The sequence below is a fragment of the Peromyscus californicus genome, unplaced genomic scaffold (genome assembly GCF_007827085.1).
Source record: "Peromyscus californicus insignis strain IS unplaced genomic scaffold, ASM782708v3 Scaffold_11__1_contigs__length_118956290, whole genome shotgun sequence".
NCBI lineage: Eukaryota > Metazoa > Chordata > Mammalia > Rodentia > Cricetidae > Peromyscus > Peromyscus californicus.
The window spans coordinates 6,358,731-6,382,642 of NW_026294402.1; the positions used below are offsets into that span (position 1 = coordinate 6,358,731).

The 23,912-nt window shown below is 39.9% G+C and overlaps 1 protein-coding gene across 7 annotated transcripts in view; it reads right to left on the reverse strand.

Moving 5' to 3' along the window:
• Positions 1-10,614: 10,614 nt before the first annotated feature.
• The window catches only part of Cntn5 (contactin 5), a 1,171,099-nt gene continuing 1,157,801 nt past the window's right edge, over positions 10,615-23,912 (reverse strand). For 4 of the 7 annotated variants that reach the window (XM_052752006.1, XM_052752041.1, XM_052751998.1 and 1 more), the window contains 2 exons: positions 18,309-18,477; positions 10,615-13,285 (listed from right to left, as the gene is read on the reverse strand). In XM_052752006.1, the coding sequence (XP_052607966.1) occupies positions 13,185-13,285; positions 18,309-18,477 (270 nt within the window). In that variant the 3' untranslated portion in view covers positions 10,615-13,184. The other 3 variants (XM_052752025.1, XM_052752033.1, XM_052752052.1) reach the window with 3 other exon arrangements.

Here is a 23,912-nt window from a genome sequence, read left to right on the forward strand (position 1 = left end):
CCTTTCAGGTCACTCCTGTCCACAGGACCTGGACATCTGTCTTCCACCATGGTCCTGGGTTCATTTTCAGGTTTCCAATCAAGTTTTTGACCAGCAGATTTATACAAATCAGAATTTGTATTTTGTGTGTGTGTGTGTGTATTGAGAGAGAGTGGTGAATTAGTACAACCAAGCAGCTGATGGACACAGGGGAGTGATGCCGGAGAGAGCTGCTTTGGTTCACCTGATTAGTAAGTCTTGTTAGTTGAGATGGCAAAAGCTGACAGGTGGATATCCTGGTAGGTTTTCACGGCTGAGAAGAGTTGCCCCCCAGGACCCAGTGTGCCAAATTAAGAGACTCCAAGATCATCTGGTTTTTATCCCTGTATTTAACAACCAAGACAACTGAAGCCTCTGGGTGAAAAGAGTAGGTCATGACTGTGTCCGCAGAAGACCAAATTGTCTCCAGGTTTGGCTCCAAATGTCTTTGTAACCTATGTGACTGAATATACTGCTTTAAGTTGTTCTTGGCCAAATTTGGATCTACAAGCACAGTTCAAGTGCTTATTTGTTTTCTGTATTGATGGTGAGGCCAGTGAAAACATGATGCTAATCTCTGAGGACACAAAGTCAAGATCTTGTCCCTGGGTTGAAGAGAGTCAGTATGTGGAGGGAGATCAGAGAGGGAGGAAGCACACCTAATTCAGTATGAAGAGGCAAAAGGAGGAAGTCTCCTGAGTACCTGATATCAAATCTGGCTCTTGAATGATGCTCATACTGTAGGCACCAGTAGGAAGGGACAATGAATAATGAACATGACAATGTTGGTGCCAAAAAAGTTAATCTTTCATGGATGACCTGATGAGTCTGAGAGCAGGATAGGTGACAGAAAGCTGACTGGCAGGTGTATAAATCTCTGCTGCGGTCAATTGACTTCTGTTACCTTAGTCTTGCTCATGTCGTCTGTTTAATGACAGCAATGAGGCTCACAGGACAGAGTTCTTATAGGGATTACATGGGATAAAGCAAGTGAAATCCTCTTTTCAGGGATGTGTTTCCTTTCCAGAAAAAGTGATTTTGCGGTCTGCAGGAGTCATTCATAGGGAAGGTAGGTTGGGGTCTGATGCTGACCTCACTCACTATATTCTGCCTCCCCAGGAGCCAGGACAAGAGAACCAGGCCTGGGAAGGAGCATGTGCAGAGATTGAAAGATGGCGGGGAAAGAGGAAACAGAACAGAGAGAGAGGGTGGTGTCTTTGCTCGGCTTTTTAAGGGTTCCTGGGAAACATGCGCAGGCAGGCTTATGGAGCTACACCACGCGTGTGCTGATTGCGTGACCAGGCAGGGTGCAGTAGTCATGAGCACACACTGATGACGTAAGATGTAAGACCCTTTGCTTAACTCCTGAACTGCACATGTGCAGTCATGCAGCTGGAATGAGGGCAGAATTCTAACGGTGTGCACACTATTTGGAAGGACTTAATCATGTGGTAAAAGTCAAGTATTTCACTTTCTCTCCTCTTCCTCGATGAATAAGATTTATACTTCTTGGTCTTGTTGGACTTGGGAGTGTGCAGACACGGCTAGGGATCATCTGTGAAGTAGGGACATGTGCTCTGTATGTGGACACTTTAGGCCCATGGAGTACTCTGTCCTTTCTTCACGTCCCTCTGTCACATGACAAGTAATCTTCCAGAGGCAGCTTACTCCCTAAACTTGGAGGCTGGAATGAAGATGAGTAGAAGCAGGCCATGGTTGATCTGTGAGACACACCCAGCACAATGGCAGTTAGGCTTGTTGGCACCAGAGCCTACCCTCCTTTGTCTCATCAGTAGATATTAAATGTTACCACGTACATCAGGACAAAACTTAACAGGTCAGGTCTTTCCATTAATTCTGCTCATGCTAGAGTTCGTGATTTTGGAGTAAGCTCCATAGAAGGTCGATTGTGTGTGTGTGTGTGTGTGTGTGTGTGTTTTCCTCGGTTTGAATTCAGTGATTTTGCATAGCTACTCGTGGTGATATTGTGTTCCCCAAAATATTGTGCATGCTAATAAACTTATCTGGGGTCAGAGAACAGAACAGCCATAATATTAAACATAGAGGTTAGGTAGTGGTAGCACACGCCTTTAATCCTAGTATTCCAGAGGCAGAGATCCGTCTGGATCTCTGTGAGTTCAAGGCCACATTGGAAACAGCCAGGCGTGGTAACAAGAGCCTTTAATCCCAGGAAGTGATGCCAGGAAGCAGAAAGGTATAAAAGGCCTGAAAACCAGGAACCAGCCTGGTTAAGCTTTTCGGTTTTTAGCAGCAGTTCAGCTGAGATCCATTTGGATGAGGATTCAGAGGCTTCCAGTCTGAGGAAACAGGATCAGGTGAGGAATTGGCGAGGTGAGGAAGCTGTGGCTTGTTCTGCTTCTCTGATCTTCCAGCATTCACCCTAATACCTGGCTCCATTTTATTAATAAGACTTTTTAAGATTAGTGCTCCAGCTACTTTCATGCAAATGGCTACTAAGAAGACTAAGTCATGCTGAAATTGAACATCTAAATTTTCTACTCCATTTGTTTTTTGCAGCATTTTTTTTTCTGTATTTGAATCTTCTACCCAATAGTTAACATATAGATTTATGCTCTTTATCTTCTAGATGAATCCTTCCCTGTGGCTTATCACTGACTAGAAGCAAGGGTCCCATTTTTCATGTGCACTGTCTCTACCTTTAGTACACAAAAACAACTGCCAACAGAGCAGCCACAGAGTGCTTTTGAGGCCAAAATAATAATAATAATAATAATAATAATAATAATAATAATTTAATTTTGAGTAAAATTTCCGTATTAATTAAACAGAATATTTGTTTAATATAAAGTTGTGTAATTAATAAATAAAGTAATAGGGAAAAGAGAGAACAGCCTTAGTTTTTAAAGACAAGGTCCCATGTAACACAGGCTGTTTTCAACTATTAAACTGAGGCTGGGTACTTTTAGTAAGTTCTGGGGTTATAGATGTCTGCCCTAAATATACCTAGCTCAAGAATAGCTTTTAAAGATGTTCTATTGGAAAATAGTCATTTTACATAGTTATGGTCCATAAAGAGTTTGCATTTATGTATATCATGCACTTTGACCACGTTTACCTTCCTATTCTCTGCCCTTTCTCTTCCCTCCTCTTCTACTGGTACACTTCCTTTTCTTAGATAGATAGTCTTGACTTTCAAGTTACATTTGTACATGCATTTGTGTTTCCACATAAAATCTGGGCTCCACATCTGAGAGAAAGACATGGAGTGTCTTCTTTCTGAATTTGGATTATTTTGCTTAATATAATCTCTATTCCATCCATTTTCTTGCCAACAACATACTTTCATTGTTGTTTATGGCCAAATAAAACTTCATAGTGTATCTATGCCACATTTTCTTTATCCATCTCTCTGGTGACCACCACCTAGGCTGTCCATAATCTCACTATTGTGAACAGTGTGGCAGGAAGCCCAGATGTGCAGGTGTCTCTGTTGTGTGCTGACTTAGGTTCCTTTGAATATATTCTAAGCACTGTTTTTTTTTTTAAACAAACATTGAATTGGCAAAAAGAATACACACAGAATGAAACCTTTTGTTATCCTCAAACATTAAGGAAGCAATTATTTTAAGGATTTATTTTAAGTATGTGTGTGTATGATGTGAGTGTGTGTATAGATGTGTGTATAGATGTGTGTATGTGTGTGTATATGAATTGTGCACATGGGGTGTGTGTGTGTGTGTGTGTGTGTGTGTGTGTGTGTGTGTGTGTGTGTGAGTACAGGTACTTTTGAGGTTAAGAAGAGGGTGTCAGATCCCCAGGAGCTGGAGTTACAGGTGGTGTGAGCTCCCTGCTGCTGTTGGTAAGAACTAACTCTGATCCTCTGCAGAAGCAACAAAGAATTCTTAATGTCTGAGCCATCTCCCCAGCCCCACAAAGAAACCATTCTTAAAATCACTTACATAGTTATAATATCACCAAACTCAGGTATTGATTTATTATGAATCAGTCCTCAAATCAATAATAATAGTTGAACAATAAAATATGCAAGCTAGTGTGAATGAAGGCAGAAGGAAAAGGCAGGGGAAGTTTTATTCTTGGTGGTATTATATCCGAGGTAAGTCCACTCCTGTGGGCTCGATGCGGTCCTCTGCAAATGGTGTGAGTACTGGAGATGGGGTGGGGGCTTGAAATTCATGGTCAGAAGTATTAAATGGGAAAAAGGATTAATGTCATTAAGAAATAATGAAAAATGATTTAAGCTGGCCCCTGCATTGTCACTATATTCAAATTATAGCTGAAGTACTGTGTTAATATAATTAGGGACAAATCCCAGTGGAAATTAGCATACTCGGCATAATGTAAATGTTTTTTAATGACTGTAGAGATTTTGTGAGAGATACCCTCGTTAGTGATGCTTAATGGTGTAGAATAACACTTCTTGTTACCTTTGTGAGATCCTGAGTACTGAAAGGATTGTTTCATTTAATCTTCAGTCTGTGAGGACGAAGAAAACTATACAGCTAAGCACCACACACGTGGATGTAGACATGAGGCCTGTTTGTAAGCTGCTGGCCCCTGGATCAGGGGAGTTGGAGAACTAGCACTGTCCCTCACGGGCTGCAGCACATGGGAGAGCAGGCACTCCATCTCACCAGGGAGGTACACTGGACTTGACCCTGTTGGCAGTGGTGCAAGTGAGCCGCCCTGAGGGCATGAGGAAAATCGAGCTGACCCTGTGCCCGACCCCATTTTCTGCCATGTGGTGACATGGGCAGGGAAAGATGTCCTCCCCCCTCACTCCTTGCTACCTGCAGCAGGTGATAGGGCTGGCACCTAGGTCACAGGAGTGGGAGAACTAGCCCTGCCCCTCACCAGCTGCAGCATACTACAGCTAACCCTGTTGTAGGGGACTTAGGTGAGCCTGCTCGCCAACACCCTGTACAGCAATCAGGAGAAAGAGGGCCCTGCACCTTGCCTGGGCAAGGCAGTGGAGCTGGCCCTAGCGGTGTGAGTGTGGCTGAGCCAGACCCGATGGCTGGCCGAGGCTGTGCTGGAGAGCTCACCTGGGTGGTGACAACGGGGGAAAGCTGGAAGGCTGACCAGCCGAGCTACCACCCAGGCCCAGAACCAGCCTATGAATTGGCCCACCTCAACCTTCACCTCATCTGTGAACTATTGGAGCATGTGAAGGGGACCGACCTACAGATCCAAAACTGCAGGATCTCCATGACGGGGGACAACAACAAGATGTACAAGAGGAGCCCCAGCGAGAGCCCGTTATCCATGGTGTAACAGACCCCAGAGGCCTCGAGTAAGACCCATGACTCGTGGCAATGAATACTTGCTTGCAAGTGAAGATGGGAGGAGAAAGGGTTAATGATGTAACTCAACCGGCCACACTACAGCTTCTACTATGAGATTCTCTCTCTCTCTCTCTCTCTCTCTCTCTCTCTCTCTCTCTCTCTCTCTCTCTCTCTCTCGTTTGTTTGGCTTTTAGTTTTTCTTTTAAATTAGGGGGAAGTTTGCAAGGGTGTAGGGGGATGGGGAGAATGAGTGACATCAGGATTCATGATGTGAAATCTGAAAAGAATAAATAAAAATAGAGAAAACAAAACCCCAAACCCAATGCAGACCCCTTTTATAAAACAATTACTTTAGCATGAACATAATCATTTATCCTGGTCATCTAAAATATTTATTATTTTTTTAATTTGAGCTAAAATTTAATCAAGGTATTTGTATTTTACATTTTTTTCTAAAGTTCTTATTAAAGAGGAGCCTCTGCTCTGTTCTGCCCCCTCCATACTACTATGAAGTGGGTACTGTCATAGCTAATTAATCCCTCATGGTCTCACATAGTGTATTTTCTATTTCCTGTGTATTTTGGTGCACATCCTGTGCAACTAATAGAGCTTGGCTAAACTTAGGACACAGGTTTATTTTTAATTATCAGTGCATACAGTAGTATTTAATTACAGCTTACAATAGTATTATATACTGCATACTGTATTACCTCAGGCTGTCAATAGTGTAGGATTGACCCATTTTTAGTGATGCTAAAATTACTAAGTAGGTTCTAGTTGCAATCCAGACTCAGATTCTTCATCATTCTTGTAATGATTTTTCTTAGCAACCATTGATAAATATTGCCAGAATCAATATTTCATTAGGGGTTTAAAATGATGATTTTCCCAACTTATTATTTATTTGCCATATGCCATTGGGGACAAATTCAAGACAGATCTTCCATCAAGTCTCTGTTTATTCACTATCCTTGATTCCTGGCACTACTGGATGATACAGTTTTGTTTTATGTAATTCTTTTGTCAGTCATCAAAACAACCATTTCTCCTAAAGGCCATGGATACCTTCAAAGTGTACTGGAGACTGATTCAGGCCAGTTCTCTAGCCAATGGATTTTGGAGAGGTCTCAGGGCAGGGTATGTAAAGAAGTGAGGGAGGAAAGACTGGGAAAGTAAGATAGTCTTCTCGCTTTCTGCTGAGATTGCATGGACCTGCCTCTGTCAAGTGTATCTGCAGACTGGGTAGCACATTGTGGAGAAGGTAAGATATTTGGACAAAGCAAGGGGACCCTCTTATCTTTGTGACTCTATTCATCTTCAATGTTTACCTAGCAAGCAACTGCCTTTGTGGACTTTGGCATCATCCAATACTTCTAGGAGCTGCTTAGACAGATAGAGGCTTGCTTTGGACTGTGTCACTATGACTGGAAGCATGACTGACCCGAGAGCATGTCAGATTATAGAGAGACAGGCATGGTGCAATGCTTGGAGCTCCATGTCATGCTGTTGCTTAGCCCAGGCAATAGGGTTGCATGAACTTCAAGGGGCCTCAATGGCTTGTGGCAGCAGGGGATGAATCAGCATCTCCTCATGGTCTAGGAAGCAGATGAGACCCAGGGAGTATGAACATAATGATCAGAAGTGTTTATTTTATCTTTCTGTCTCAAATTGTCATTATGAACTCGAAGACTTCATCCTCAGAATGCTTCCCCTTGACCCTAGAATGCCCAGAAATAATTTGCCTTTGAGCAGCTCTGTAGAAAGTAAACCCTTGGGTGCAAGAGGTTGAACACATATTTGACACACTCCATTCCATCAGAGAGAAGGTTTCACACCTCAGTCTATGCGGAGCTGTGCTATGGTTCAGCTATGTTCCTAGGGGTTGGGAAGCAGGTGTAGAGAGCCAGTTTCTGTCACATTGGAAATGGCTGCTGCAGAATGTTATTGCAATCTCTTCCTTTAAACAAGGACCAGCTCCCATGAGAGGTCAATGTGCAACTTGCCACAGAGGTCACCGACAGAGCTCCAGATGTGTGAGCAGGTATAGGTGTTTTTTTTTCTCCCTAGTTTTAATTTTTTTTTTTTAGTAACGTGTATGAGTTTATTCAAACTGAGAAAACAACATGAGAATTTGGCCATTTTTGAATGTTTTTGAAAAACTTTCCCTTCTGTACAAGGTAATTCTTCATTTATGTATTTACGTATTTATTTTGTGGGGAGCACATGTAGAGGAAGGAGTGCAAGAATTGGTTCTCTCCTTTTTTTTTTTTTTTTTTTTTTTTTTTGGTTTTTCGAGACAGGGTTTCTCTGTGTAGCTTTGCGCCTTTCCTGGAACTTGCTTTGTAAACCAGGCTGGCCTCGAACTCACAGAGATTCACCTGGCTCTGCCTCCCAAGTGCTGGAATTAAAGGCGTGCACCACCGCCCGGCTGGTTCTCTCCTTTTGTCATGGGTTCTGGGGATTAAAGGAACCTTGTCGGTGTGCCACAGCACATTTACCTACCTTCGAATTCACCACACTCACTCCATCTCCAGATGTTTTTAAGTATATGCGAGGCCTAGTCACTGTTGATACAATGTGGGCTATGGACCTCTTTCATAGTGACTAATTATTAAAAATTGCAGGGTCAGTTTTCTGTGGTGAGAGAAAATACCTGTTTTGTGAATTTTTATTTTGATCCATCATTAAGATGGTACAAAATGTATTTGTGCATGGCTATGAGTCATTAATTATATATGTATTACGAAGATAAAGTGGATATTATCACCATGACGTAATAACCAGAAAACAAAATACAAACAATCAAGGTGGCATGCTATCACATTTCTCTGAGGAGAAAAATTCATTTTCTTTTTTTAGAAAATCAAACACACAGAAGATTCAGATCAGTTTTATTTGGCTTAAGTTTTTTTTTCATAAAAGGTTATCTGTAGACAGGGTCTGGCAGTTTGCCAAGTCACTGAAGGCTGAGGCATGGAGATCTCTGTCCCCACCAGGGTTTGGTGGTGTTTCCCAGAGATCTCTGTTCCCACCAGTGTTTGGTGGTGTTTCCCAGAGATCTCTGTTCCCCACCAAGGTTTGGTGGTGTTTCCCAGAGATCTCTGTTCCCCAGTGTTTGGTGGTATTTCCCAGAGATCTCTGTCCCCACCAGGGTTTAGTGGTGTTTCCCAGAGATCTCTGTCCCCACCAGGGTTTGGTGGTGTTTCCCAGAGATCTCTGTCCCCACCAGGGTTTGGTGGTGTTTCCCAGAGATCTCTGTCCCCACCAGGGTTTGGTGGTGTTTCCCAGAGATCTCTGTTCCCCACCAGTGTTTGGTGGTGTTTCCCAGAGATCTCTGTTCCCACCAAGGGTTGCTGGTATTTCACAGGTGGTTCCTATTACACTTGAAAGCAGAGGCCTTTCAACTTCTTACTATGTACAAATGCTAATCACACACTAATAAGATAGAACAACACATGTTCTAACTTCATCACTCATCTTCAGCAATTATAAACTTTCTGTTACTCTTTCATATATTTCACTCCAAAGTTGGTTTAATTTACTTGATTATCTTGAGAAAAATTCCAGAATTATATCATTTAACCCACACATACTTCAGTATATCTCTAACTGATAAATACTTAAAAATTGTTGGTGATATTGTTATTTCTTCCTCTCTATTTAATACTTTGCTCATATTCAAATCTCCCATGTTCTCAAAGGCTCCCTTCTTAGGCTCAGTCTGCTTGAATCAGGACCCTAGAAGTCCCTGTACTGTTCTCAGCAGATGTCACTCTTTAATCACAGCACATTATTTCCCATTTTACTTCTGTGTGGCACTTATTTGTGGAAGGAAGTGGATCTATTATTGTATTGTTGAATATCTCACATTGAGGTTCAGTCTGGTTCCAGTCTTGTGATATTATTCAATTAAAACAACTTCCTCCAGCATTTCTTGCAAAATAGAAATGAGAAAGGTTGATCAGATTCATGCTGAATTTTAAGAGATATTAGAGGGATTGTTTATGTCCTCCCCTCCCCTCACCCACTCTCCTCTTCTCTCCTGATGGATCTCCTGCCTCAGTGTCTCTTTCAGTGATGTCACCACCACTGGATTCAGATGTTGCAGTTTTCATTAGCATTTTCCCTTGCAGCTCCAACACCTGATAATCATTCTTCTTGTTTCTCCCACTGTCTTTATGCTGGGGATCAAACTCAAGGTCGTGTGCAAATTAGGCGAACACTCTGCTGTGCTACATCCTTAAACCTTTACTTTTGGGGTTCTATTATTTTTTCTGTATTTCCTTCCTCCTCCCTCCCCCCTCCTCCACCTCCTCCTCCTCTTTTCTCTAGTCCCTACTGTTAGGTCAAAGAGAAATCCATATATAAAATTACTAAATACTGCTGAAGCCACCTTAGTTATCTTGTACTATTCTGTGTTTGAAAATGTTTTAAAATAGTTTGTCTCATCTGTGAGCCACTGAATGGGTACACAGGGATGTAGGGTCTCAGGTCTCAGGACAACCATGCAGATATGGGAAGCCTGTTCTCCAAGCAATCTTAAGGTAATTTTACTTTTATCTAATTTACTATTATATAATTGTTATATAATCTGTATTATGCTAGGCACCGTTGAGAGAGAGAAATCTCAAAGTGGATATTATATACTCTCCTCTGCATGAGCCTCAAGTTAGATAGCAGAGAAATGTCTAAAAGTAAACAACTCTATGACTGTTGGTAAAGTAGAGATGACGGAATGGTGCTGAGAAGACATGAAAGAGCACATAAATACTGGTGACAATCATACCCAGGACAGAGTGTGACTGGCTATTGCTACCAAAAAAGCCAAAGCATGCCTTAGCATACACTCTACCCACATGATTCCATAGAATCTGCTGTCTTGAGAAGGAACAGCTCCTGAGTTTGACCCCAATTTTAACCCATTTCTACTTGTTTTTTGTTTTTGTCTTTGACATAGCTATAGATGTTCAAGTCGGGGTTAGGATATCTATGGACATTTTTAAAATCACATTTTATTACTCACTCACTTACTCACTCACTCAATTATTTATTTATTGATTGATGGTTGATTGATTGGTTGGTGTAGGTGTGTGTGCAGGTTAGGGCAACATGAAGGAGTCCTTTTAGGCTTTGTGGCAGGTACCTTTACCTGCTGAACCATCTCCTCAGACCTCATGGAGATTTTTGAACCCAAAATAATAGCATGTAAACCTTTAAAAAGCAATATTTTCTACACAAAGTCATCATTACAAACAACCATTCTGTGGCCTGCTTGACATATTGACGTTCATGTAGTTGACAGGAGAGAAGATAAAAGTCAATAAAAATGGAATTATTTATTAAAAAGGTCTAATGTTACAAGAACAATACACAGAACTATTATCTTACTGTGTCTTCCACAAGATATATACCATTATATATAGTATATATACAGATTGTATACAACGTATTTAACGGTTTGACACAGAGTCAACAGTACCTTCAGTTACATATGCAAAACATTTGCTGTCATGAAGTGTCTCATGATAAGGAGTGCTGTTTTCTTATGGTTCAATAGGCGTTATAAAAATACAGTCTCTGTAGTGATTAAGACTGTTCGGTTACCACTCCACCAGAGAAAAAGCTTTCTCAGTACTGTTGTTGAAAAATAATGTTCCTTGATAAGAATGCTGTCTGCTTGCTACAAAATAACAAATACGGAATACAGAAATACAGATACAGTGAAAACCTGTTTTATTATTTTAAATAGGTTCATGATGCAAAATACATATTTTTGTGCATGTTGTGTAAAAACATCCCACATCTCTGGCTTCTTCAAGAATGTGACATCAGATGTTCTGTATGTGGATATTTGGGTAGAGATGTACTATCCACCAGTGATTTGGGAATGTTGATTAATCAGAATCTGCCATGTTGTGACATTTCTATTTTCTACGTTTTATTTTAGGAGAATTTTGTTAAGAAGTTGATTCTTAAAGTACTTCAGTAAATCTAGAAGAGAATGTCAATAATAAATGAAGAAAAAGTCTCAATTCACCAAATATGAAAAACATATTTTTTTTAAAAATATCATTCTACATTTTTTTCAGATGCATGATTTGTTCTGGCAAGTGACACCATACTTGGGGAAGCTCATCTTTTGCTTTCTGTTTGTGAAATTCAGCCTCTCCTATTCCCCAGGAGGCACATGAGAAAGGCCACGTGGTTTTATTATTCATAGGCTTGAATAGTCACTGTCTTAGTATTTACTGTAACAGTCTGTTGACTAAAATCATCTTTTATATTGTCTTTCCTTTACTTAGAGCTCTCTGGGATACAATTTTATCCAAAGAGAATATGAATAACTGGCAGATAGTTACACTGTAATCTGAAAACTCTTTTAGGATATTCAGAATAGACGCCCCCAAGCATCATTGACTTAAGCTTGGTATTTTCACTTTGTTTGTTATTAAAGATGCAAATAAAGTTAATTGGCTTAGATCATATAAAGTCAAAGCAATAGAATCTACCTTCTGTCCTCATATGAGCATTGCTCAAATAGCTAGCATCTCCAGGTTCTTTCTGAAAAGTGAGGTTGTTATAAGTATCATTTCTGGAATCTTCATAGACATGATATCCACTCTTCTGCATCCTTTTGCTCTGTCCTATCACATCATGAAGAAGTATTATCTCACTTACCTATTCTGTGAACTATCTCTCAGGTTGAATCTGACTCCTCAAATTTGTTAATGGAGATTGTCTCTGAAGGCATGGAATCCAGCAATGCAGACTTTGGCTAGACTAGATGGAGTCCTGTGGCAATGCCTTGTTTCCACAACTCAGTTTTAAGAACATCACTGAACCTAGTAGACCTTCTTTATTACACAGTAGTTGGGAAGCATTTGTAAGTGGCATATGATATATAGCAGTATCTAAATCTTAGATATTTTTCTTTAAATCATTTGCTTCATTACTCCTTTCACCATCTGTCCTTGTCCTTAAAATCATTTGCAATTAGAATAGAGCCTTGCACTCAATTCCACATCCATTTGAGAGCAGGTGGAGAATGGGACATCCCTGTCCCGTGCTCTCTGCACGTTCATGTTAGCACCTGAGGCATTATGCCATTGCAGTTTGCAGCAGTCACTGTTTTTGTGACTTTAAACTATCTTTTGACATTAAACATGGACTGTATTTGCTGTAGGTCACATGTCACTTGATGGGAAATAATAAATCAATTTGGACTCACTTTCTATTCAGCTTCCACTAATGTAAAATCCCTACCTCAATACCTTACTACATGGGCACATGTAGAATGGCCTATTGACGAATCTCGCTATTTTTCTATTCAGTCATACAACAGTTTTTGAGAATTCTTTTATGTATTTACCCTATCATGGATCCCAACAACTGAAGAAGTTTTTCATATTTCCTGCTGGTTTGGTGTTGAAGCAGTGATCTGATGGGAAGTTTGGAAAACATTAGACTTAGAGTCTTGAGAACATATTACCTTCTTGGGTTTGTATTTGTTTTTGAGTGGGCTGATAGAGACCACCTCTGTAACAGATGGATGGCACTCAGAGTCATCAAATAGAAAATCAAAATCCAACATATTAAAAAAATTAAGAATACATCTGACAGAAATTACCTTTGCTTACAAAATTTCATTACATACAATCTGCATATTTTTATTGGACCAAGAACTGTCCTCTCCATTTACAAAATCCAAAGAGAAACCTGATGGGTAACTCATATTCTGCCCCCAAACTCCTGAGAGTGCACCGTCTGTAGTTCATAGGTTCAAAGCTTTTCTCAGGATCCTGGGTCTCCACTCACTCTGCGCTCTGTCCACTGCTGCTTTCTCAAGCTAAAGCAAAGAAAAGCAAACTGCATGAGCAGCTTTCACCAGGAACTGGAAGGAAGCATCAAAGCCAAGAGGAGTGTTACTGAGGACCACTTGGAGAGAGAGTGCACGGTTGACTGAGCGCTTGTGATTTTCCCACCTGTGAACAAAAGAGAAGCCTCCAATGAAGCCAGTTGGTAAGAAATGTTCTTAGGGGCAGTGGACTGCAAGGTTGCTCTTCTGTCCCAGGCATTGTTCTGCTATGAAATAAGGCATTGTCTGAGGTCTCTGCCCTCACAAGGAGGTTGAAGTCTATCTGCAAAAATGTACTGAAAAGCTGAACCATTTCTAAAACACAAATCTAACAATGAGAATAGGAGATTTTCACCAGTGGTGCACAGGTAGGAAGTATTTTAAGGTCAAAGTATGGGAATGAAATCATTGCTGTAGAGCATAAACAGTTCAAGAACTGAAAAATAATTAGGAAAGTGTGATGTGACATGAATTCATAACGTTCTATAAATAATAAAATTTAATAAAACATTTTATTTATTATATTCATGGTTGTTTGATTATTTCAGATGATCAGACTCAAGTCCTCATTTCAAAGTTGGCAAAAAAGGGCAAAAATACCTATCATTCTTACACTTAGGAGAAGTTCTTTTGTGAGATCAAGTCATCATATTCAGTTTAATGAATTGAACTAACTGCTTTGAGTTGATTGGTCTAAAGTGGTTTGAAAGCATCATATGCCTGTAAGCTAAGAACCACTTTAAGACAGTAACTGTAGGAATGATTTTTCAAGCTAGAAGTATACTGAAATATCAGAGTCATTGACATAACTACTCCTTGTATGCCAAGCATGGTAATAAGCCCTTAACACATTCTATCTTTCTTGATCCTTGTTAACCTTCCTATGTGGTAAATAGCATGGTCCTTCTGTTGCAGATGAGAAAAAAGTATTGCTTAACAATTAGTGAAAAAAGAGCCCATGAATTTGAAGGAGAACAAGAGGGAAGGGAGAAATGTAATTATATTATAACCTAAAAATAAAAAGTATAAAGAAAACAAAAGGTGATGAATGTGATTAAAGTACTGAGCTGGCGATTTGTTGGTCCGGATGCTCTCCTGGATTGTGTCTCTCAAAACAGTGACTTAGTTTCCTTTCTTGTTGAGATGATGAAATAACTCTGACAAAAGGCAATTTAGGGAAGAAAGGGTTTATTTAGCTTACAAGTCTGTATTACAGGTCACTGTAGCAGAGAAGTCAAGGTAGCAGAAACTTGAAATAGGCAGTCATACCACACCCACAGTTAAGAGCAGAGAAAAGTGAATGCATGTGTCATCACATCCTCCCTACTCCTGTGTAGTCCAGGATCCCCTGCCTAGGATATGGTGTTGCACCCAATAGGCTGGGTCTTCCCACATCAGTCATTGCCATCATGACAGTCCCAACCTGACCTGGACACTTCTCATTAAGGCTATCTTTTCAAGTGATTCTTGATTATATTTAGTTGACAAAAATCATCACAGTGACTGACTCTGAGTATAATCTTAAGAATAAGGATTAAAAAAAATTACACAAATCTTAAAACCTTCTGAAGCTAGCTTTGCTGGTTAGATGAGTGCAATGACATCATGGGGTAAGTTTTTTGTTAGAGATAGGGAATTTAAATTTATTCCTCACATACTTGAGAGCAAAAGAAGAACTTTGCTGATAAACCACACGTGCAAACATCCACACATCTACACACAGACAGTAAGTCTTCATTTGTTTGTCAATTTTTGTCACTAATGCAATAGAAAGATCATTAAAATACTGGAGCATTTTGAGTAATTTCATATTTTGCAAAATGTATCGATTGTAAAGTTCACAGCTGCATCTGAGTTATGATAAGAAAGGTAAGTTAGATGACAGACCTCACTGGAGTGGCATGGGCACATGGAAGAAGAGAAGAATGCCCAAACATCCTTTGATTTGTTTGGAAGTTGCTGTGTTAAATGTATTAATGATCCTGTAGCGTCGTCTTTAATGATCCTGAATAAAGTCTACCTTTCACATTCTAAATCAAACCCACTTATTAGCTATGTTATCTTAACACAGCTAAACAAACAGTGAAACCCAACCGTAAAGCAGCAGTGTTGGTAAGATCCACGCCAGCTGTGAAGCTGTCCAGCTGTTTCACCTGAGCAGGTAATTTCAGCTTCGGAAGCATTTGCTTTTGAGAATGTAAGAATGAAACCAAGCCTCAGTTGGGTTTTATGGGGCTAAGTTAGATAAATCTATGAGATTTCACGTTATTGAAATTTAGGAATTGGTAATTGCCCAAATACTATTAACTACAACATAAAAGTTGCTATTTTTCATAGATATTGCAAGTTAATTAAAATATAAATGGGAAAATCAAAGTCTGTATAAGTACTTCCAAACTACTCAAATGACTCAACAGAATCTGTGTTTGAGTGAAAAGGAACCTCTCAGACTCAGCACAATGAAATTCCTATCTCAAAAGATGCCGTATTGGATGGGGAATGTCCCAGTGGGTCAATAACTTGGCACACAAGCATCAAGTACTAAGTTGAGATCTATCTCTAGCACACATATGAAAAGCACACTTATGGTGGGATACATCTGTGATTTTCATTCTGTGTGGCTATAGGGGTGGATGCTGTGGAACACTGTGAGAAGCACTGACGAGTCAGTCTGGCCAATACAGCAAACTCTAGGAAAAGTGAGAGATTCCATCCTCAAAAGCAAGGTGGAGTTCATGTGAGTAATGATACATTATCCAGACATATAGTTACCCACAGTTTGGCTCTTCCAACCTTCCCCCCCCCCCCACTCTTCTGCAAGAATCTCTACTGGCTGAATGGGAATCAATTTTCTTCAGAGATGTGGCCCCTGGTAGACCTCCTCAAATTTACAGTAGCTGGTCCTACACCCCTGTATATCCTTGCAGCCCTAAGTTGGACTCGGTGCGTTTAAAAACAGAGCACCTAAAGCTGGGGTAGAAAAGTGGAGGTGGTGTGAGCTAAGGGAGAAGTTAGAAAAGGGAGAGTGGGAGCTGGGTTTGATAAAAACTTCTTCATTATACATGTATTTTATATATATATATATATATATATATATATATATATATATATATATGAAAATTTCAAGCAATACAAACAAAAGTTGGAGCATGTGATGGTTTGAATAAGAATGGTCCCCATAGGCTCACAGATTTGAATGCTTGGTTGCTAGGGAGTGGCACTGTTTGAAACAGTTAGGAGGTGGGGCCTTGTTGGAGTAGGTGTGGTCTTATTGGTGAGTGTCACTGGGGGTATTATTGATTGATGTTTCAAGGGCTCAAGCCAGCTTGTCTCTCTCTCTTCCTGATGCTTGTGGATTTGGATGTAGAACTCTCAACTGTTTCCAGCACCTTGTCTGCCTGTGTGTCATGCTCCGTGCCATGACAATAATGGACTAAACCTCTGAAACTGTAAGCAAGTCCCAATTAAATGCTTTCTTTTAAAAGAGTAGCCTTGGTCATTGTGTCTCACAGCAATAAAACACTGACTAACACAGAGAGTAATAGAGGAAGACATTAGACACCAACCTTGGGCTTTCCACATGTGCACACACTGAAACATACATACACACATAGAAACACACGTATACACACACACAGTGGGAGGAGCTAAAATGGAAACTGTCTTGTGCAATATCAAGAACAGGATGAAGGTCAGCAAATACTTGCTGTGTTGTTATTAGAAGCTCGACACTATGGCAAAGGAGGCTGCCATCATTTTAATTTCGAAGAAAACTTTTTTGTGTGACTCAAAGTAAGTTAGCTCTTAGATCTCTTCACGTGGATATCCAAAAAAGTGAGATTCCCCCCATTTTGTGAATGTCTTTCATTTTATGATTTGTTGTTTTGTTTTTATTTTTTTGAGACAAGGTTTCTCTGTATAGCCCTAGCTATTCTGGACTAGTGTGGTCTTGAACTCAGGGATCTGCCTGCCTCTGTCTCCTGAGTTCTAGGACTAAAGGCATGCACCACCACACCCAGCTTTGTTTTTTCATTTTAAAGTAACTTTTGCTGTACATATGTACATATATATGTATATATATACACATACATACATATATAGAGAGTATATGAATAGAATTCCATGCAGATTCCTAGGTTTTTAAAATAATTTTTGCATAGCTACTTCTCATTTATTTCACTTATGCAGCTATCTATCATCTATCAACCATCTATCTCTCTCTCAATCTGTATCTTCCCTCAGTGATTTGAGATAATGTGCCCTTTCACTTAAACATGCCAATGGATGGCCTCTAATCTAAGGCATTCTATGTTGTTTTAAGTGTAACATTTTTATTCATGGTATGGGAATTTCATGCACACATACAATGCATTCTGCTCATAGTCAACCTTCATTTTCTAATAAAACTGCAATACAGCTTTTGAAAGGACAAACTGATGCTGAGCTGGATGCACAGGCTCTTGTCAATCATGCTCTCTAGTTCTGTAAACTTTCATTCAAGAATTTGGATCAATCAAGAGCTTTTCCTTAAAGTCCAGTGTTGTCCTTTCCTCAGCTGTATTTACTATCAGTCTCATTTTATGGCATCAAAACAGAACCACAAACACTGACTCTATACGGTGAGTGTATTACTAAGGTAAGTCACATGCAGAGCCTTCTATAGCATCACGAGGCATGTCCTTTGAAGCTGGGAATTGCTGCCCAATAAATAATACATATAATCAACCATTAAGTGCTAATACTAAAAATGATGACTACAATATGTCATTGGTTTAGAAGTCAATAAATGTCCACTTTTAATTTTAAAAGACTTCCCTGTAAGTTCCCTCTTGTTTCATAGTGAAAGAGAAGTAGGTATGTCAAACTCACATAGTATCAGTCGAAACACAGCTTTCAAAACCCAAGTGGCCATTTACTACTTATCCCAGGTTAGGCAAAACATTTTATAGGAAGTACATCCTGATGAAAGCCTCACCTGCTTTCTAGGCTGGAGGTATCATTTATGCTAATTGCAGAATGGCATGAATTTCAAGGAAGAGAAGCATCTCAAATATTTCTGAATTCTGCCATCTATCCTTCAGTGTCAAGCAGATTTCGACCCCACTGCATCGGTGAAGTCCATCAGATTGAGCCCGCTACATCAGACTTACCTGAGTACGAAGGTACTCTGATCTGGGAGCTAGCTGTTCCATCCCCTCCTTCACTGTATGCTCGAACTTCAATAATGTAGACTCCGGCCTCAGGGAGAGGCACTACAGCTTGAGGTTTCTGTGTTTCAATAACTTGACTTTTGCTCTGACCCTCTTGCCTATAAAAAACCTGTGAATAGTAACAGAGGCTGGAATGACTTGTTATTCAGTTGGACATTGCAAATGTTTCTTGAATGCCAACTACACACTGCACTCTGAGTTGGGCACAGGACTCCACTGCTTAGATACGTAAGCAAATGGGCTGCAAGTGTGACACGTGGTGATGGAAGAGCAGATGGGCAATAGCAATGCAAGAAGGGAATGTGTCTAGAGATCAAGGAAAGACCTTTGTCTAAGCTAAGTGTTTGAAGACAGCTTGAAAGCAGACATGTGGTTCACACCAGTAATCTGAGTACTTGAGTGTGTGGCAGAAAGATTGCCCTTAGTTCAAGAAAATCCTGAGCTACAGGGTAAGATTCTGTCTCAAAAAAAAAAAAATCTAAAAATAAATGGAGATTTCTAGATATAAGAGAATAAAAATAGGAAAAACCAAACCCAAAACATTTAAAATAATAAGAAACTATGATACCCATGCATTGGATAGAACACATGATAAACAAGAACAGGAGAAATGAGATTAGAGAAGCAGGCAGTAAGTCACGAGTGAAAGTTGAAGCCTGGTCCTTGAAAAGGGTGGTGTACAGAACAAGAACTCATGTTCCCTGTGTTCATGGCAGTTCCTCTAATACCAGAGACACAATTAGAAGTGAAATTGGGGTGACGTGTACTATAATGATGCGTGCGTGGAGACACCACAGTGTGTAGAATGGCTTGGAAGCTCCTTGAGTGGAAAGGTATAAAGAGAACATTGCTCAAAATTTAAAGCAAAACTCTTAATAAATGACAATCAGAGTCAAAACTTCAATTTTCATTTTAGCAGAGTTAACATACTGATGAACTTGTGTTTGGATGACAGTGGGATACAGAGTTAACTTTTTTTTGACATGCATCCATAATTGCATAATTAAACACATTGCATGGCGAACAGATGCACAAATCTGGACACAATATTATCTGGTTTGCTACACAACCGAGACCGCAGAGGCAGTGAGATCCTTTCTAAAAGGCTGTGGCAAGTTAGGCAGGAATTCCATTAGGAGGTGAGTGTTGTGCATTGATCATTTTCTAACTACCCACTATGCAAAGCTTTCCTTATGCTTTTGCCTCCAATAATAGTTTAGCATAATTGGGGGGAGCATGTATAATAGCCAAACAGCAGCAGTTAAGATATATTGAGTTCATTTTTATTTATTTTCATTGTTTTATGCATTTTCATAATTATTGGTGTTATGATTCCTTTGTCTAATGGAAAAAATATCAGAAGCTTGGTCATTATGCAAATATGGCTTCAAAACAGTCTTCTACGAAACCTAATCAAGCCAGTTTCCCACATCCACCTGACTGGGTAAATTACTGACCTTTCCCAACCTGAATCCACTCTTTTGTTTGTAGAAATAATGCCTCTTATTTCGTGATTTTTTTTAGGAGAACTAAAGGGGCAAGAGCATATGAAAAGAATGGAGCATGGAACTTGGTGCATATAAGCTTAATAAGAAAAAGTCATTCATACTACCACCATTGTTGACTGCCAGTGGAACAGTGTTTCAATTTCATGTGCTTGAAGCAAGATAAATCATACACACACACACACACACACACACACACACACACACACACACACACACACAGTTCTTATAGAAAACATGTCTTGAGCTTGAACTAACTTGCATGCAACAAAATAAACCCCTGAAAAGCAGAATTTGGGGTGGGGTTGGGTGGGAAGTGTTCAGGTTTGTGTGTATGTGAGTGCAGAACCCAGAGGCTAAGCTGGGGGTATAATTTCTCAAGAGTCATCTACCATGTTTTTTGAGACACAGTCATTCACTAGGACCACAGACTCCCATATTCAGATGGTCTGTCTGACCCAAGGCCCAGGGATTCTCTTGTCCCCATCCCCTCAGACGTCTGGCTTTTACAGTGGGTTCTCAGAATCTAAGTGAGGTCCCCGTGCTTGTGTGGCACTTTACTGACTGAATCATCTCTCCGCTTCTAAAACAGCATTTTATGATTGCTTTGCTTTTTGAGACAGGGTCTCACTATTTAGCCTTTGTTGGCCTAGGACTCACTATGTAAATTGTGTGGTCTTGAACTCACAGAGATCTGCATGCCTCCTCCTCCAGGTGCTTAAATTACTATATATGCTACCACACTCAGCTCCAAAGCAGCATTTTATATGTTTATGTATGAAGTGACATGATTCTCTCTTTGCTTTTATGTAATACACATTCCACCCATTCTTGGATCTGAATTTGCTTCTGGGCCTATAGGAAACTGCCTGTTTGAGTATCTGATACTCTATAGTTTTACATACTTAAATCCTTTCTAGAAAAAGATGCCCTAGCTTGAATAGACATGAAAAATGATGTGCACATTTCTACATCTTTACCTGACTGAGCACTATGCTTGAATATCCATCAGAGAGACTGCAGGTACGTAGCTTCCTGACACAGTCTAATGTCAGAGAGAAATATGCACTACAACCAAGGGTGGTGTGTGCTATAGTGGGAAACACTTGATATCAAAGCAATGCACAGAATGAATGTTTAGATTTGGTGAATCTTGGAAGATGGCTACAGGAGTTTCTTTAGGCTTAAAAATCACAAATATATCAAAATTCATTATTCTGATTTTGACTGTAACAGTCATGAATTATAATCCTATCATCTGCATGTAGCAATTAGAAATCAAATTTATGAGAATGGAGATGTATGTAAATTGGTAAGGATTGGCAGAGGAGTGACTATTTCAGAAGACATGGTTAATGTGGTTCAATAAATTACAATTTTTATGACAAAGAAAAATGCAGCCAGCAATGCACATCACACATTGCTATAAAATACAGAGGTGGAGGAAAACTTGTGGATCAGTTGAGATTTAGGAACAGATGATAGAAACAGCAAAAATATATTAAATGTCAGTTAGTAGCTGCAGAGAGAGTCTGAGATTAAGTGTGGCTTTTATTGACATGTAGGAAGAAGTAACACGTATCAGTAAAGACATTCACCAAATAAAGTCAACTAAACTAATGGTTAATCTTCAGTACTTTGGAGCATCTTGGCCCAGTTGAAAGCCCTGATTTAGAAAAATGAATAAGAAATACAAAAAGACAAAAGAGTTATAAAGACATGACAAAATAGTTGCTAACACTGAGGCGGCTAGGGAGTTCTTGGACAATCTGGGCATTTCTAGATTGGCAGTTACACTGACAGCTATCTTTATTCATAAAATAAACTGCCTACTGTAATGTCAAGATGAGTTTCAAATTCTACTTAAAAAACAAATAAGAATATTAGATTATCCAAATAGAAGATCCTAATAAAGATTTAATTGGTGTTGCTACTGTTTTTAAAAAGGCTTATATTTTATTTATTTATTGTTTGTGTGTGTGTGTGTGTGTGTGTGTGTGTGTGTGTGTGTGTGTGTGTGTGTGTGTGTGTATGTACTTGCATGTGTAGTGGTCAGATGTCAACCTGCAGAAGTTAGTTCTTTCCTTCTACTGTGTGGGTCCCAGGGATAGAACTGAGCTAGATAGTCTTGGGCACAAGTCCCTTTATTGCTGCACCGTTTTGCCAGGCTGGTACTGCTATTCTTAAAAGAAAATGGCTGTTTAAAGTATATGGTGGTAACAGAGTGTTGAGGTTGGTGTGCAGAAAATATAATGAAAACATGTTGATGATGCCCACTGATGCCCCTGAGAAGTTGGCATCCTGTCAAGGGGAAGGCCATTCCTCAGCTTAGTATCTTGGGAAAAGTTGATGGGACCAATGATATCGGTTAAGGGTTATAAAGCCCCAGGGATAAGAAGATAGGTGAAGCAAGACACACCAAAGGCGGATGAGTAGCTGAGGACGGTTGTACATGCCTGTATCCCAGCAGTTGGGAGGTTGAGGTGTGAGTATCAGGAGTCAGACTGGATGGACAAAGAAGATCAAGGTCAGTGTAGGATACTTAACAAGACTCTATCTCAAAAAGCAAGCACAGCAGTTTGTAAGCACAAGTACAACTGGCCGTAGAGTGGCTGAAAGGACTTTCGAAGTCACTGCTTCTCAATGGGCAACTTTCAGACATTTTTAGGCACTCCCTCCTTCCTCACACGCTGTGCCAGTTGGTTTTTGTCAACTTGACACAGGCTATAGTTGAGGATAGAATGTCACTTGAGAAGGGGACTAAATAAGAGTGATCCATAAGCAAGTCTATGAGGGCATTTCCTTGACTGACGGTTGATATGGAAGGGTCCATCCTGTTGTGGGCATCCCTGGGCATGTTGTCCTGGGTTGCATAAAAAGGGGAGCTGAGCAGGCTTTGAGAGACAAGTCAGAAAGTTGCATACTTCTGTGGGTGGATCCGGCTCAGTTCCTGCCTCCAGGTTCCTTCTCTGAGCACCTGTCCTGGCTCCCTTCAATGATGGACTGTGATGTGGGAGTGTAAGCCAAATAAACACTTTCCTTAGCAAAGTGCTTTGATCATGATCTTTATTACAATAGGAAACCAAGTAGCACACCCAGCTCCCCAACGTTTCCACAAAAGCCTCCATACATATACTTGAGTTATTTCTATTTCACGTTTTAAAAGAGAAACTTTGTCCTAAACAATAGTGAATATGATAAAATGCAGATGTCATAATGACATTATGTACTTTACCTAAGTAAGTATAATATTCTGTGAGTCTTTAAACTGTCAACAGGTAGAGTTCTGTATCTGGAATGGATATAGAATGAAAGAAAGACTATAAAAATGTAGAGACTCAAAACCATAGACTGTCATGTCCATTGACTCATAAACTCCTGAAGAAATGGAGAAGCATGGGCTTGAATGTTCCAGTTACATCACGTATGAAATAACTCTTGGTGTACATAACTGTCAGGCAGCAGAAGGCCTTAGCTTCTGACTAAACTGTCACAAGCAAAGGAAAATCTCCACATATAGATGGGCCATTTGATAATTAGTAAACTTTGCACCTAATTAATACCTGCTCTTCCTGGCATGAATTGGATGGGAAGGTAGAGACAGAAATATATAGTAAAGGGAATTTTAATCTAGAAAAAAGATTTCTAGGTGTAGATTGACATAGTAAATATTTGCTTTCCAGTTCTCAGCCTGAGGCTCTTGCCTTGACTTCTTTCTGGCAACCTCTGTCTTTCCAGAGTGAGAACCTTCTTTGTACGAGCAAAAGCATACCCCCATCTCGACTTCCTTGAATACCAAAATACCTCTGCCTTGAATTTTCCAAGAATACTAGGAGCAAATTCTGTTTTTCTAGATCAGGATGGCCTTAAATGACCTGTACTTCCCTACAGATGGCAAAGATAGATGGATACTCTTGCCTAGACCACATTCCTCCTCAGAGTCATGTTCTAAGTGTGTGTTCTCTGTAAATCTTTTTGTTTATATTCTCAGCTATGGTTTCTAGCTCCATTCCTGTTTCATGATGCCTGTATCAGGAGA